The following is a 17,798-nucleotide window of genomic DNA, read 5'->3' on the forward strand; positions in this document are numbered from 1 at the left end:
GTCCACTCACAGAAGCTCATAGTCCAATTCTGAAACATTCTTGCAAGAAACTCTGTCCACTAAAATGCCATGTAATAGAAGATCTAATGAAATACTATCACCACAGCCACTGTCACGCTAGCACCAAAGCCTACACTCCTTGCCCCCACAGACCCCATGCTTCTCAGACGACCTGCCATAGAAGAAACAGAAGGAATAAAATTCAAGCATTGGTGGCAGAAACATAAGTGGAGATGGAGATAGAATTCTGCACAAGAAGCTGCTCATTGAAACTAGCGTGACTTTGTAGCATTGCTGGAGTGGAGGCTGCATCCAGTGTGAGCTCCTACATGTGGCCAGCCTGCAAGACAACTGATGTAAAAAAACCATCCACTGCTGGAGAGTAACAGTGGAAAAGGTGGGCAGAGTGTTATACAGTGAGGAGAATTCAAACTTTTGGCACAAAAAGATATTGTGTCTCTCTCTGAGAGTTCTTAAAAGGTACAGGTGAATAATCCAATGTAGACAAACAATGCGGCACTATTCCCACATAAAAATTTTATTAAAATATAATTACCCCCTGCAGAAATGAACCCTAAAGTATGGCCACTAATCTCCAGGAAACAAGAGTCCCTGCCATCCTTTCCTTGCCATTCTGATTCAGATGGGGCTGGGCCACTCAAACATTGATCCCACTTGGCACATGGCCATTCTTTTGACAATACCTTCTTTTTGCCCTCAGGCTTCAATTTGAAAATGGTTAACTTATTGCTCATAGTTGCCCTGTGAAGTTCTGCCAACAGCATGTAGAATGTGCAGATGCACCTCAATGGCATCTGTGTGGAGCGAAAAATAAACACTTCCTTTGGACTAGCATTTCGCCACTGTCCTGGGGCGGGAACTGTCTCTTACTACATGTTGAACTGTGCTTAATGGGTCCCCAATCTCAGCTGAGGCCACTAGCCATGACTGTAACACAAATACTAAATAATAATAATAATGAATAAAGAGCAGATGGCTGGGTGGTTCTGCCCTACCCCAAGGGAAGGTTTAGGATGGTGCAAACTACTCCCCTTCCCACAGCTGGCCAGCTCAGTAGTCTAGTACAGATGGGCAAGTGTGTCTTATGGCTGTGTCTCTCACCTGCTCCCTTTGAGGCAATGTTCACCACTGGGTCCTAGAGAGCAGATCCTGAACTACAATTGTACTTGTTCATGGGACAAGCTGCAGAATAGAAGGAAGGCGCCTCACCTCCCCACAAAAACCTGCAATAAGGCTAACAGCCAATCTCACCCTTTATGATTTTTTTAAATCTGTGCAATATTTGCTTATTATTTAGCAGTGACCCTGTGCTTATAACAGATGCTTTGTTTGTTTGTTTTTTCTCTTTAGATTTTCCTGGAATACTCTGATGACGGTGCTAAATTTGTGTTTGGTGAAAAATATACAGATCATTTATTTGCCTTTAAGGTAAATAGCTATTATATATATGGTATTTTACATATAGTTGGCCACAAAAAGAGTTTCGTTGGAAAACATGTTCCATGTATGATTTACAGCATGTATGAAATTACCAATGGGAGAGGAAGTGTCCAGGGGACAATCTCTCCAGTAAGATGTGACCCCACTATGAAAAAGTTGGGGAACTGGGGATTAAATTTGCCATTTAATGTTATGCATTTGTTTGCTCTAAATTTATTTAACCCAGCTGCAGCAATTTACATTTTCGACAGGATGACAGTATTAGCAGACACATTTTCAAAATGAAGGCATGGCAGGATACAGAGGTCTTACCTGGTCAGTGGTAAGCACAGGGTTAACTTCTGCCTATCTTATCCTCCCTCCCACAAATACTCAAGGAAAGATGCGATTACTGAGATACCATGGAAATAGGTGTCTTATAGATACCATGGATAGGTGGAAAGAGTTAGAGGAGGCAGGGCTGGAGGGTGCAGGCCAATAAGGTTCATCAGTAGGAAGGCAAGAAACTCCATAAAAATAGCTGTTTAGGGGACAAAATGAGAAGCTGTTTTGAATTAAGCATTTTTTTACCCAAGGCTCTCTCTACAGCTCATTACAGGTCAACAGTACTTACTTTCTTTGAAAGAGCTAACAAGTTATCTTTCTCCTCTCCCTTCCTGGGAAGATAGCTTGGGAAATGGGCTATCACTGATCTCATTGTTCCAGGAGATAAGAAGCTGAAATGTCTCTCTATCCAAGCTCTTATACCTTTTCTCTCCCATGGACTGAGATGATAGCCTAGACTGGAATTATTTTCATTTAGCTTCCTAGCTATATAAGACCAACCTGGTTTGTTTCTTTTGTAGACGATAGTTAGTGCACTTTGAACACAAACATTGAGTAATAAAATCCAGTCAGGGGAACACTGTGTTATCATACTTGACCCACTGAATCTCTCTGCCACCTTGAGGGCCCAAGGTACACGTAGTACACAATTCATGAGAAATTGTATACCTCTGTTTCCATGCACAATTCCCATGATTGTACATTTATACTGGGTTATTACTAAAAATTAGAAAAATTTAGAAAAAAAATCAGCAAAAGAACCCCAACATTTCAAAAAAAAACAGAAGGGAACATATTTTTTTTTCTTTCAAATTTTTTTTTTTCATTTTTCCAACTCTCTCACTTTTTACACAGTCGGGCACCTAAGTGACCATTTCTATGCTCAGTCACGGTATGTTTTGTGAAAGCATGATGAGTGCATTGCATGAATAAGAATTTGATTGCACATGGAGCTATAACCTATTTTTCAAAAAATGCTCCAGCAATAATAAAATCATGTGGTGGACTGATATGTTAGCTCAGGCCACATTTTCAAAAGTTTACATGTGTTCAAACATCCATATGTGCCTTTTTCTATGGAATAAACTGGAGAAAGACACACGTGGAAATTTTAAAGTGGGATTGGATACTAGCAGAATACGTTCACAGTGAAGGACAGACAACTCAAAATGGGCTGCATGGTTGATGTGGCCTCAAAACTGTGTGTATGCTGCTTATTTTCAGAACTCCACATGGCTCAGTTTAGGAATATGCATGCTAATTACATGTCAAGCAGGTGATTGAGTCTCCCATCAGCCCTCCATTGGCCTATGGGCCACCTACTGTAGGCCAAAAAAAAAAAAAAGCAGCAACTGGGACACATTGGTGCATAAATAGTTTCTTATCCTCCCTCTGGCTGATAATCAGTCTGGTTTATCTTGGATTTTGACGTCCTCCAATTTGAGTAAAAGATATATTTAAGGAGACAGACCCAGCCAGTCCATTTAACTCCTGCATATTCCAACCCTTGCAATGTCTTTTTCCAGTGCTTGGGTATCAAGCTGGTCAAAAGTGATATTACTATCTTCCATTCTTTCCAAGTGGAACTCTAATGCACTGTATTTTGCGGTAGCTTCAAAGAGATGATGAGGTACCACCCAAAACTGTGTTTGCCCAGAAAAGGGGGGGAATGAGCAGGATAATTGGATTGCCCCTTTGCAATAACCCAGTGTCTGCAATGAGACTTAGTGTCCAGACCTCAACTTTGGCTGCACACAGTTCTAATCAGATTGCTAATTAGAGTAAGTGCATGCATAAAACTGTACACAGCCATCCTGCTGTGCACACAGAAGAGCACATCCCTATATACATGGGCAAGAGTCATTGAAAATATGGGCTAGGATTTATCCTCTGCAGTCACATTCACTAAATACACAAAGTGCAACATTTTCAAAAACAGGTATCCAAGATGTGCCCACAAAATAGGCAGGCAGATTCAAAAGCAGTAATTACCCATACAAAATATGTATATACATGCAGAAAATGGTTAATTTTAATATGCATACTATTGCATATTTGTGTGTGTACATGCATATTTTTCAGGCACAATGTAGACCTATTTTTGAAAATATAGCCCAGATTAAACCCATTATTTATGTATTTACTCTCACAAACAGAGATGTTATAAATATCATCTCTGTAGGCAAGTGATGCTACCCTTTTCCTAGCTCCATAAAGTAAGAAGATCACACCCAATTGCCTCTTGACATAAGTAAAGATAGGTCAGCTAAAACTTACTTGTCAAAATTAAATCTTTTATATTTCTTTTGAGATGAAATGTTATTGGATTTTGGGTTTTTTGACTGCTTGCTCTTTATGCCAAGAGGTTTCTGGTTCATTAAGTATAATGGTCTAGTTTGAATGGTTGAGTTTGGAGAATCTTCCAAGGGTTTCAAACCTAGAATGCACCTGTACATCATCTGCCACCTGCTTCTTATTTGGGGTCTTATTGTGCAAGATGCCCAGCTTCCATGGGAGTTCTGAGTACTCAGCATCTCAGAGTCATGCGCTACATACGCAGTAGGTGACATGGCTGAGAAGTCAAATGACACTTCTGTAGGTCCAAAGGTGATTTCCTCATATTTATCAGAATTAATCATGGATGTGTAACGGTGGGGCTAATCAAAAACATATTATAAAGGTACAACAACGAGATAGTTCTATTTTATTTGGGGGGTTATTACACTAATAGCAATGAATGTAACATTTGTAGCTAACAGACATACAATCGTAAAAAGCTTTTTGAGACTTACTTTTTCCATTTAGATGTTCACTCTTATTTAATTTATTCCTGGTTTAGGACTTGTCTGCACAAGGAAATTATTCTGGTATATGGTAGAATGTGAATTTGAAGTGCTATGTTTATTCCAACATAACTCCCTATGAGGACTCTTGTATTTTGGTAGATGAGTGTCCAGTGAGTTATATTGGTATAACTATAATGGTTTAATGACAGCAGTGTAATTATACTGGTATAACTGGTAAAACTTTTCCACATAAACAAGCCCTTACTCACCTTCATGGGCATTAGCATAGCATAGTGGGCACAGGTAGAGCAGGGCATAGTTAAGGCTGAGTTCCAGCTTCTATTCTGACCTTCTTAACATTTGCTCATAACTAAGGCTGTGAGTCTTTCACGAAGATCCCGGAAAGTCATGGATTCTGTGACTTTCTGGGACCTCTGTGACTCCTGCAGTGGCCAGTGCGGCTGACCCCAGACAGCTGGTCCCGGGCACTGCCCCAGAGCAACGGTCCGGGAGCAGCAGTGGTGGCAGGGCCCCAGACCGCCCCCCACCTGAAGCAGCGGTGGTGGTGCCCCCTCCCTTCACAGAGCAGCAGCATCTCCCTGAATTCCACCCCCCCAGAGCAGCAACATCTGTTGGAGCGCCCCCCCTACCCAGCACCTAAGATTTAGTTAGGAGTCTTTTTAGTAAAAGTCATGGACAGGTCATGGGCCATGATTTTTTTGTTATTGTCCATGACCTGTCCATGACTTTTACTACAAATACCTGTGATTAAATAGTAGCCTTACTCATAACGTTCTCTTATGTATTCTCTTTGGGCTGACATTTTTCATGCATGGTCACAGCCTAGAAAGCAAGAGGGGAGAGCATACAGGAAAAATCTCCCTTTTATCTCTGATTCAGGTAGCCATACACCCGCAGAACCGCAAATGAGTGGTGCACAGGAAGAGCCACCTGGGGGCCCAAGAAGCATGACACTTGGTGTCCACCCTACTCCTTCTGCATTTTCTAGCCCAGTTTCATGTAATCAGTGCATGTTTGCTCCCTGGTGAAGAACAGAGGGGAGCATCTGACCTTTTATTGTCAAATACATTTCACAGTCTAACTAACCAAACAAAAGAAAGAGAGCTGATTCTGTACCCTTAACTTGGCCTGCTGTGCATAGATTTTTCTGTATCTACAATGTATGTGACTGCCCCCTATTTAGAGAACCCTGCAAGACCTAGGCATATTGGTGAGAATTAAGGCTGTTATTCCTACATTCAAAACAGCTCTGCTTTTGCACCCTCCCTAACGTTAACTTAAGGTCTTTTTCTTTGTGTTTGTCTAATATGGGCCAGTGAGCACAGCACAACTGAGAAATCAGGGCGGGTGCAACATGTGAAAATAATTTATCACATGCTGCATGTAGTTCAGTTCTTGTGGGTCACACTAGGGAAGGAAAGTCTGACATTTTCAAATTGACTCCTCCATGCTCTAAATAAAAGCTAGCCTGGGTATGACAGGTCATCTCAGTAATTAGATACATGCTAATTGGTTGTGTGCCACTTTCTGTTGAAGACATTGACACAAAGTTGCTATCATATTAAATAATCAGGGACTGATTTTTTAAAAACTAACTCACCAAGTTCCATACCCAATCAAGGGTGCAGATGATCACAATTGGAACATCCTGACTTTTGGGAACAAAAACTGGACCTGTAATTGACTTCAGGTGCACAATGGCAAACTGCTTTTAAAACTCAGTTTCTTAAAGTCAGTTTGTATAGTGATTTTATCAGGGACAAGCCTGTAACAGCATTGGCCACTGACGTGTAATGAGAATGACAGAGGAGTAGTAAGTGTCACTTCTTAAATGGCACGTTTGTTCTTTCCCTCTCCAACTTGTCACACACTCCCACAGCTACACTGAAACCTTCTGCCTCCAGTTGGTCTGTGAGAAAGGAAAGATATTTGCTTGTAATTTTGATCATCTGCTACTTGAGATTCATGGCCACCAGGCTTCTTCCTCTCCCTGCAATGCTTTCCTGCAGGATAATCATGCTCCTAGAATCTGAGGAATTTCCATTTAACTGCATCTCTTGTAAGGATACAAGTTTAAGTACAGAATATGGGATAAGAAGAAAGTTGGGACCCATTGTAAGGATTATGCCTAGAAAAAGAGAGTGGTGGCCGTTTGATGGTTTATTTAATCTCACTTCTGTGATACTTCTCCCTAAATCCTGAACTCTCAGTGCATCACAAGCTAATGCTAAAGGTTCCCCTGACTGTGAACTAATATCAATTTAAATGATTAAATGCATTAGAGGAATAGGGTCAAGCTAGAAGTATCCCGATAGTAACTCTTTTGAAGGGCAGAGGCAGTTATGGCTATGAGTCACATTAATACACTTTGAGAGAGGGTGTTTTTCGAACTTCATCAGTATAAGTTATGGTAGTAACTTTCCTCTGGATAATTAAGAATTGAATTTATTTACAAATACTTTAGTACTGATGCATTTGATTTTTTTATACTTTTTTTTTATTCTGTTCATGTTCGTTATTTATGACATGTGACTCCTTCAATTGCACAATTAAAAAGCTTTCTGGCTTTAGAGGTATTGATTTAAACATTACTTATCTCTCTGGCTTATCGTGAACCTGTACTGAGAGGTTTTTTCCCTATTACATACTAGCATAGAAATATTGAGTTCCTGTGTGTTTAAGATATATACATACCAAATGATCTAATTTTAATTCAGGATGAAGAACAAAAAGCAGCTAATTACCTTCCAGACTGTGGGCCATGCCTGTATTACTTCATTTGTGATTCTTTTAAACCATATGTTTAAAAAAAGTTCTTTTCCTTCAGTTTCACTGCCATACAATGAATAGATCCCTGTGGAGTTACTTTTAAGGAACTTAGTGACTCTGCTCACTGCTGCAAAGCTCAAACATCCAACACTGACATAATCAGTGTTACAAGGGGAGCAGAGCTCACCTCAATAATGACAAGAAGAGGACTTTGTTAATACTGTGTGTGTTGTTAATCAACAGTTAAACTAGATGGGAGTGTGATAAGCAAGTTGCCCCTGATCTTGCGAATGTCAGGTCAACATGGGTCCAAACCAAAACCTTTGATCCAAACCCTCTCAAACTTCTGGGAAACTTGGATCCAGATCTAGACCTGAACCTATAAAGATCCAAATTAAAATTTTCCTTTCATTCATACATACAGAACAAGAGCGTCAACATGGCTTTTGTAAAGGGAAATCATACTTCACCAATCTATTAGAATTCTTGGAAGAGGCCAACAAGCATGTGGACAAAAGTGAATCCGTTGATACAGTGTACTTGGACTTTCAGAAAGCCTTTGATAAGGTCCATCACCAAACGCTCTTGAGCATACTAAACAGTCATGGAATAAGAGGGAAGGTCTTCTCATGGATCACTAACTGCTTAAAAGATAGGAAACCAAGGGTAGGATAGGTCAGTTTTCACAAAGAAGAGAGGTAAATAGCAGGGTCCCTGAAGGATCTGTTCTGGGACCTGTGCTGTTCAATATATTCATAAATGTTCTGGAAAAGGGAGTGAACAGTGAGGTGGCAAAATTTGCCAAAAATACAAGATTAGTCAAGATAGTTAAGTCTGGGGCTGACTGCGAAGAACTACAAAGGCATCTCACAAAACTGGGTGACTGGGCAACAAAATGGCAGATGAAATTCAGTGTTGATAAGAGCAAAGTAATACACATTGGAAAAAATAATCACAACTATACATACAAAGTTGTTGGGTCTAAATTAGCAGATACTGCTCAAGAAAAAGATCTTGGAATCATTGTGGATAGTTCTCTGAAAACATCTGCTCAAAGTGCAGCGGCAGTCAACAAATCTAACAGAATGTTAGGAACCATTAAGAAAGGGATAGATATTAAAACAGAAAATATCATAATGCCACTATATAAACCCATGTTACACCCACACCTTGAATACTACACACGGTTCTGGTCACCCCATCTCAAAAAAGATATTAAAATTGGAAAAAGGGTAGAGAAGGGCAATGGAAATGATTTGGGGAATGGAATGGCTTCCATAGGAGGAGAGATTAAAATGACTGGGACTTTTCAGTTTAGAAAAGAGATGACTAAAGGATGATAAGATAGAGGTCTATAAAATCATGAATGGTGTGGAAAAAGTGCATAAAGGTGTGCTAATTACCCCTTCACATAAAACAAGCATGAGGGCTCACCAAATTAAATTAATGAGCAGCAGATTTAAAACAAACAAAATGAAGTACTACTTCTCACAACACACAAATTTGACACCATCAGCTCTGGACTAAACAAAGACTGTGAATGGCTTGCCAATTACAGAACCAGTTTCTCCTCCCTTGGTTTTCACACCTCTACTGCTAGAACAGGGCCCCATCCTCCCTGATTGAACTAACCTCGTTATCTCTAGCTTGCTTGCTAGCATATATATACCTACCCCTGGAAATTTCCACTACCTGCGTCTGACGAAGTGGGTATTCACCCACGAAAGCTCACGCTCCAAAACGTCTGTTAGTCTATAAGGTGCCACAGGATTCTCTGCTGCTTTCACAACACACAGTCAGCCTATGGAACTCATTGCCAGGGGATTTTGTGAAGGCTAAAAATTATAAATGGGTTAAAAAAAGAATTAGGTAACTCCATGGAAGATAGTTCTATCAATGGCTATTAGCCAAGATGGTCAGAGATGCAACTTGATGCTCTGGGTACCCCTAAACCTCCAAGTGCCAGAAGCATCTGGCACTGGCTACTGTCTGAGACAGGATATTGGGCTAGATGGACTATTGATCTGACCCAATATGGCCATTCTTACGTTCTCATATAACAATGGGTAAATTTGCTTCCAGATCTGAACTTTGCAATGCAGGTCTACCAAACTCCACATCTGAAACACGCACAAAGTTTACAGAATTTTGATCCAGATATTTGCAGCTGCTAATGTCCAGTAGGTATCGAGTGCGGACTACTGAGGTGCTTTAACTATGGCTACAGCCAACCTGCAATATATGGTTATGAAACCATTTCAAAACTATCACAGTTTGATCTGGAAAGTATCCAAATCCATGAAAAGCAATTCATCCAAACTCAACACATCTACATGGAAAACAACTCTAGGAGTTCCAGAGTAAAACAATTTCTGAACTGAATAGTTGAGGTTGAATGATTGAGCTTTCAAGATCTTTAAAAGATTTCAAAACCAGAATGTATCTCAAAGACATTGGCCTTTTCTTTCAGACAGAGAGAAAAGAAAAACTCTTTAAAATTGTAAGTTACTTAATTTTGTGTTTTCAAATTAGGTCCTGCCAATAGTGGTTTTCTTCAGCACAGTCGTGTCTATGCTTTACCATGTTGGATTCATGCAATGGCTCATTAAAAAGGTACCATGTCACAGAATTTTGTTAATGCTTTTTATCTGAGATATTCAAGTATTATACAGCTGTTGCACTCATAGAGTCAAACTGTGGCATTTTTAAAATTTAATGTTTATCATTTTCAGGTTGGTTGGATAATGCAGGTTACCTTGGGGACAACTCCTGTTGAGTCCCTAGTAGCAGCTGGCAACATATTTGTGGGACACGTGAGTTATGAAATAGAAAAATAGGCTAGTACCCTTAATCACCCACCTGTTAAAAGACAGAAATCCTGGACTGTGGAAAGTGAAATACCACTGTTTAGTGAGCTTCTGTTTCCAATAAACATCCCTTCTGTGTGAAGTTAGGACTCTAATGTACCAGGTAAGATGCTTGGTTTTTTGGAAGCCAGAATTCCATCAGTTTATAAATCATCAATGACACACAATCGGGTAAATTCTGAAAGTTATACTATGTTCACACATGAAGCTCTGGCATGAAGCTGGGAGACAGACCCCCCTCAAGAGGGCACTAGTCTAAAAATAGAAAGAAAGGAAAAGAAGAAAAAAACTAATAGACTATGAAAATAGGATAAGAATGGGGGAAAGGGGACAGAAACAGAAAAGGACAGGCGAGAGAATGGCAGAAACATAAGTTAAGGGGTCAACTGTGTGAGGACATGGCCCTAGGACAGGGGTCGGCAACCTTTCAGAACTGGTGTGCTGAGTCTTCCTTCATTCACTCTAATTTAAGGTTTCGCGTGCCAGTAACACATTTTAACGTTCTTAGAAGGTCTCTTTCTATAAGTCTATAATATATAACTAAACTATTGTCGTATGTAAAGTAAATAAGGTTTTTAAAATGTTTAAGAAGCTTCATCTAAAACAAAATAAAATGCAGAGCCCCCTGGACCAGTGGCCAGGACCCAGGCAGTGTGAGTGCCACTGAAAATCAGCTTGCGTGCCGCCTTTGGCACCCATGCCATAGGTTGCCTACCCCTGCCCTAGGACATAAAGGACAATGAGGACTCCAGTAAAAAAAAAAATACAGATTAGGAACCACTACATTAAAGCAAACAAGAAATGACCTTCAGCCAGGTGAGGTGGGTGTCCAGCACAATTGCACTACCTGAAAAACAGCACTTAGCCTTGAGAAAGCCCCATATTCAGAGCACTCGTCAGCACAAACATTAACTGTCTGATAGCACCAAAGACACTGTGATTGAACTGTGTCTAGCATTAATTCATAAAATAACTGGCCACTCTGTGAGGGTTTATACAGAAATTATTCATTTGACTGTTGTTTCTCATTTTCAGACAGAATCTCCTCTTCTAGTGAGGCCCTATTTACCGTATGTTACCAAGTCTGAACTCCACTCAATCATGACTTCAGGGTTCTCAACCATCGCTGGCAGTGTCTTAGGAGCATACATTTCTTTTGGGGTAAGGAGGGAAAAATATAGTGTGTGTTCAAATCCCCTTTACATGTTGCACCTGTAGCAGTCCTAATTCCCTTCTGGGTATTATGGATTCAAATTCAAACAGCACTTTGAATCAGAAGAATGTCTGTAACTGAGATTCCTGACCAATAGTGGGTCTAATGCTTCCATCAACGTGTCCAAGGTTTATATGTGTAATTCCCATTATAACTATCTTCATATGTGTATGGGAAACTAGACCCATTGACTTGACCTTTAGTGTGGCATTCAGTAGCAGAAAAGTTTACCTTGGTAATTTAGAGATTCATCCAGCTCTAGTGCAGAGGGAATAATGGATGTATTTGTGTATTTATATTTATAGTTTACATGCAGTAGGAACTGGCATAGCGGAATATACCCATGGTTCAACTGCTCCAGGATCCTAGCAGTGATCTCAGGCAGATTTTTCTGAGATTTATTATTATTTAGTTATATGATGGTAGCACCTAAAGGTCCCATTCAAGATTGGGGCCCCTTTGTACTAGGCAATCATATAAGACACTCCCCACCCCAAAGAGCTTATAGTCTAACAGACACCACAGACAGATGAAGGAAAGGGATACAACATACACACAGAATGATCAGGGTGACTGTGAAACTAACTTGATGTTTGTCAAGCCATTAAAAATATACATTATAAGGGCAGGGGCTAAGGGATTAAGGGAATAGGAAAAGGAAGGAAAGGAGGCAAGACACTGCAGGAGGTGAGGGATGAAAAGATGCATGTGGGACTGTGTGGGAGAGAGTGGAAAGAATATAGGCAGAAGGAGGTCAGACCAAACAATCAAGAAGAAAAGAATGTCCAGAGTTCCAGCTGAGGACTGCAGTCTGCTGACATCACTGCTGTCCAGGGGCTTTGAGGCTACGGGGTCTGATTCTCACTCCCCTATTGCTGCTTTTGCCACAGCTTCTGCCAGTGGGGAGGGTGTTATCATCAGAGGTAAACAAGTGGTCTTCTCCATACTATTCGCTATTTTGTATCCCTGTATCATACCTCTGCTTACTCTTCTCCCATATAAACAATGCTGGTTCTTTCAAGCTCTTATATGAAAAATCCTCCAGGTGTCTAATGATTTTCATTGCCTTTCTCTGGAATTTTTTTCCGTTTCTATGTTCTGTTGAGATGAATTGACCAAAGTTTATTTTCTGGCATCTGGAATTCCAGGTTTCAGCCTCCCATTTACTAACTGCTTCTGTGATGTCAGCACCAGCATCACTGGCTATCTCCAAACTATTCTGGCCTGAGACTAAAATACCCCAAATAACTCTGAAGAGTGGTATAAAAATGGAGAAAGGGTAAGTAGATCTATGCCTAGAAATAGCAATATACATAGGTGCTCAAATATTATATTGATGAGAGCTATACAATGCTTTTGCATACATTATACTAATTACACACTAAGAAAACCAAAAGTAAATAGTTTCTGAACTCAGATGAAGAGCAAACAGACCAAGCTGTACAGAGGTGTAGCTGTCCCACTGGCATTTTCACAGAGACAGAACTGCAAAAGTCCAGGGCAATTCTACGGGATGTTTTTTTATTTGTTTATTGTTGCCTTTGCTTTACTCAGTAGCACGTACTAAATGCCTGTAAGCAAAAGTGAAGGTGAGTGGATTATTTTGCATACAAAAATCAGAGAATTCAGTGCATATAATTTTTGATCAAGAAAATCCCTGTGGAGGAGTGCAAAGAGGCAGAAAATGCAAGGAGCCTCTCCTCATCAGCTTGCACCTCTGTGTAAGGCCTGACCTTGACCCTGTGGTGAGCATAGTGCCTACACCTTCATTTCTGCAGGCATGAGCAGTGCCCGGGCCTGATCCAAAGTTCACTGATGTCAATAGAAAGAGTACTGCAACTGACTGCAGTAGGCCTTGGATCAAAGCCCCAAAGAGCCAAAGAAGAATGAGGAGCATGTTCCACTCTTTCCAAGGATGGCAAAGCTTGAGGGCATCTTCAAGGTCACTTCCTGGGATCTCCTGGGAGGAATTCTGAATCTGCCAGAATTTCTCTTAGAGGCTTCATTCACATGGTGCCCCTCTGCACCCCCTCCAGAACACTTGAGAGAGCCAGGCCGGTGTCCAGTAATGTAAATAGCTAGTTTATAATCAACTGTAATGTAACCTTTACTGTTTTTCAACTTGTCCATGAACTGCAAAATGTCTCTAGTTTTCAAATTTTCTTTTTGTTTTCCTTGGTAAAGAGACTCAAAAAACCTGCTGGAAGCTGCTAGTCAGGGTGCCTCTGCCTCCATCCCACTGGTGGCGAACATTGCTGTGAACCTGATCGCCTTTCTTGCTTTGCTCTCTTTCGTTGATTCAGCACTGTCTTGGTTGGGGAATATGTTTAACTACCCACAGCTGAACTTCGAGGTATTGTTCCCATAACTTTTTTTTCATGATTTGTCTTTCTTTTAATCAAACATTGGATATTTAAATATATATTTCTTTTTAAAAGAACAACTCCTTTAAATCCCTATATAACAAAATTATCTGTGAAAAATACCTGTTGCAATGTAAACATTCTGCAGCCATCAATGTTTATGACTTCACCCCAAAGAGGCTGCCATTTTGTGCAGAGTGAGTTTGCTTTAGCTCTAATCTGTGCCAGAGCTACCGTCAATGAATAGAAAAACCCGAAGAGCTATTTGCATGCACCAGCCACACAATTAACACTTCACTAAACACCCACAATGGCTTTCGTTTCAGACCACTGCACTGAGTCTTTTATCCTTACCTAGACAAAGCTTGTGAGGGTTATGTTACACAAGAAATGGCACAGCAGCACAGCGATAGCATTGTAGTGTAGACATTTACTACATTGATTGAAGGGGTTCCTCCGTCGCTGTAATAAATCCACCTCTTTGAGAGGTAGGTCAATGGAAGAATTCTTCTGTTGACCTATCAGTGTCTACACCAGGGCTTACATCAGCTTAATACATCACACAGGGTATGAAATTTTTCACAGCCTATAGCGGTGTAGTTAAGGTGACCTAACTTTGCAGTTTAGACCAGCCCTTCCACAGGGAAAAAGAGGTGTTTCAGAAACTGTTTTAATTGGCATGGTTTCGAACAGCAATTAGTTCCTAGTTTAGACAAAGTTGTGTTTAAAAATGTGTTAGCTGAGTTTGTAGATTTTTAATTGTAAGACATAACTACATCATTTTGCTGGGCTAAGAGACTTCTTAAACCGAATGGTCTCTGGCCTGGTCTACACGCAGTTTTTGTATAGATATAGCTATTTTGGTCGGGGGAGGTATTTTTTACCAAAATATTATAAGCACAATTGTACGGTATAAAGGTGCCTCGTACTAGTATAGCTTATTCCTCTTCCCATACAGGAATAAGCCATACTGCTATAAGCACTTTTATATCACTACAAGGAGGGAGTATACGGCTTAACTATACCAGTATAGCTAAAGCTGTACATCATTTAGACACAGACAGACCCTTTGTCTACCCTAGGTGGTGGTCAACACAGTAATTAAAACATGTTAGCTAACATATTTTTTAACACTCATTTTCTCAGTATAGCTACACCAGATTACGTCAGATGAGAAATTAAACCTCCATCTCTCTTACCAATTCCCTGAACCACGGCCCCCATTTTAGTCCGCAATCCAACAAAGCTTGTAAGCATGTGTTTAACTTGAGGCATAAAATTAAACTATATGCTTAAGTACTTTGGTTGAAGCTGAGCCTTAAATTGCTACTTTTGTGATAATTCAGGTAGACCTTGCCATTAAAAATCCCCAGACTATTAGAGAGGTAGCAGCAAGATGCCAAGAACTATTTTTACATACTTTTTTAAACTATATACAGAAGTTTATTTTAAAGAATTTAGCAGATACCTTCATTCTTTGACTGACGTTTTCTCTTGTGATTAGCAAATATTTGGGCTTGTGCACCCGGCCCTTCTCTCTGTCTTGTATATTTTGCAGATCATTTGCGCTTATGTCTTCATGCCATTTTCTTTTATGATGGGGGTAGACTGGGAAGATAGTTTTATTGTCGGTGGACTCCTAGGTTACAAGACTTTCTTCAATGAATTTGTGGCTTACGAGCGTCTTTCAATGTTGATCCACTTGCGGGAGAAAGGTGGGCCCGTGTACATTGGTGGCATGAAGCAATATATGACCGTGAGTAACATTTTATAGTCTACTGATTTACTGGGCCCAATTCTTACCTGATGGTGCTCCACTGATTTTAGTGGAATCACAACAGGGATGAATATGGCCCATTACTTTGACATTTTCTCTTGTGTTAAACCTCTTTTGATCTTTCCCCAATGGACCTCAGTTACAAGTTCATCCTTCTCCAGACCCAGCTATGTTCTTGCAGCCATGTCATCCTGGGCTGTGAGCATGTCAGTTCTTACCAGCCAGACAAGGTCAGGCCTGGTGACTTCTAGGATTAAAGAACTCCAAGGAAAGCCCAGTGTGCCGCAGGAAGTGGCATTAGAGACTAAGGTCTTGTCCCTACTGGGAATTTGTCCTACTCTAGTACAGAATGGCCAGGTACAAATGTAGCTACACTAGTTGGAAGCCCAAGCTCATGGTTTGCACTAATAGGGCCAGGCTTGGTTTTGATTGGTGAAATCAAGGCAAATCGCCAAGGTAGACAAGACCTAGTTAGGTGGCATTCTTCTTTCTGAGTTGAGCTGGTCAAATGAATTTAGACACAACTTTTTCCTACCAAAATTTTCCCAACAGAATTTCTGGTCAAAATGAGAGCGAGAAAGACAGAGAGCGCCCCATGCACCTCAGAATAGCCTGATGATTAGAGAATTCATTGGGGATGTGGCAAACCCAGATTCAAGAACCTGCTCTGAATCAGGCAAGGGCTCTCTCGTGTTTTTTTATGAAAAATTTAAAAAGTCTCATTTTTGTCCTGCATAGGAACAAAACCATATGTCAAAACCTCAAAATATTTTCAACAAAACAAAATCCTTGTTTTCTGGTCATCCATCCTTATGAGCCAGGATTGAATCTGTGACCCAGTGTTGGTGATACTGCAGGTGCCCTCTCTTCAGATAAAATTTAAAATTGATATCTTAACCACTTATGGTCATTAAAGATCCTATGGAATATTTTCCAACAGCAGAGTTATTAACTCATTGTACCCTAACAAAGAACAGTATGTGGCTCTAAATCTCTGGGTAAACCTGAGCTTTGAAAGATGAATGCTGTTGGCTACCTGGTCACATCTCACTTTATTATTACCCTCTGTGGCACAGAAGAGCTACTGTTGTTGGTTCATACAGGCAGTCAAACTAACTGTCCTTGGTAAAGAGCTTGAAATCCTCACATGAGAAAATAATAATCATGCACAGCACTCATAAGAATTTGTATCCATAGGTTTCAAAGCACTTTGCAAAGTATCATTTCCCCCCTCACTGAAGATAGATTTGAGTAAAATAAATATCACTCTCATTTTACAGATGTAGAAACATGGGAGGCTCAGAGGTTAAGAGATTTTCCCAAGGTAATGGACGGAGGGAATGGCAGAGCCAGGAATTAGTGATGTAACCACACACAAAGTTGGAGAGAAGGGGGGAAATCAAGGATGGGACTGCATTAGTCTTGCATCTGCATTGAGAGGAACATGTCCCCTTCATCCTCCTGACCTATGCTGTGGTGCAAAGGATTATTATCATTACTGCAGGAATTAGAAATTGCTAGTAGCAATTTTAAGTGTGACCTGATGGCTTGGACATGAGGGTGTCTGGGTTTTCAGATTTAACTTCTATTCAGCCTCAGACCCCTCTAATATATCTATGTTCTCGGAGAGAGAGAGAGAGCACTCTGATCCACCCCCACAGCCCATAACAACAAGGCTTCCTGTTTTTCAAAGCTAGGAGAGTACAAGTGAAGGCAGGGAAATCACAAGAAACAAAGCCATTTCTAGGGAAAGCAGATAGAGTGAGTACTTGACAAACATTCTCTTGCATATGTGCCGCATGACTGCAAATATCTACAAATTGGTTCTCAGAAAACAGGAGCAGGAACAAAGGAGCTTCTAATCAACAGGAAACCTATGAGAGCACTCCTCAGACTTCAGTGTGGGCTTAAAATGCAGTTAATGGGGAAAAGGATGCAGGGAGCAAAGTTTTCCATTTACGTGTTCCCTGCTTTCCCATACCTTTTAATTAGATTGGCTTCTTCAAGGACTGTAGCCTAGCCTGGTCTACACTATGCATTTATACCGATTTTAGCAGCGTTAAACCGATTTAACGCACCCGTCCACACAACGAGGCCCTTTATATCGATATAAAGGGCTCTTTAAACTGGTTTCTGTAGTCCTCCCCAACGAGAGGAGTAGCGCTGAAATCGGTATTACCATATTGGATTAGGGTTAGTGTGGCTGCAAATCGAGGG

At 40.5% G+C, this 17,798-nt stretch overlaps 1 protein-coding gene across 5 annotated transcripts in view; it reads left to right on the forward strand.

Moving 5' to 3' along the window:
- The window catches only part of SLC28A3 (solute carrier family 28 member 3), a 67,463-nt gene that overhangs the window by 38,200 nt on the left and 11,465 nt on the right, over positions 1-17,798 (forward strand). For all 5 annotated transcript variants that reach the window (XM_032800120.1, XM_032800122.1, XM_032800121.1 and 2 more), the window contains 7 exons: positions 1,372-1,449; positions 9,894-9,974; positions 10,094-10,174; positions 11,264-11,389; positions 12,590-12,720; positions 13,626-13,794; positions 15,363-15,560. In XM_032800120.1, the coding sequence (XP_032656011.1) occupies positions 1,372-1,449; positions 9,894-9,974; positions 10,094-10,174; positions 11,264-11,389; positions 12,590-12,720; positions 13,626-13,794; positions 15,363-15,560 (864 nt within the window). The remainder of the gene's footprint in view (positions 1-1,371; positions 1,450-9,893; positions 9,975-10,093; positions 10,175-11,263; positions 11,390-12,589; positions 12,721-13,625; positions 13,795-15,362; positions 15,561-17,798) is intronic.

Source organism: Chelonoidis abingdonii, chromosome 6 (genome assembly GCF_003597395.2).
Source record: "Chelonoidis abingdonii isolate Lonesome George chromosome 6, CheloAbing_2.0, whole genome shotgun sequence".
Taxonomy (NCBI): Eukaryota; Metazoa; Chordata; order Testudines; family Testudinidae; genus Chelonoidis; species Chelonoidis abingdonii.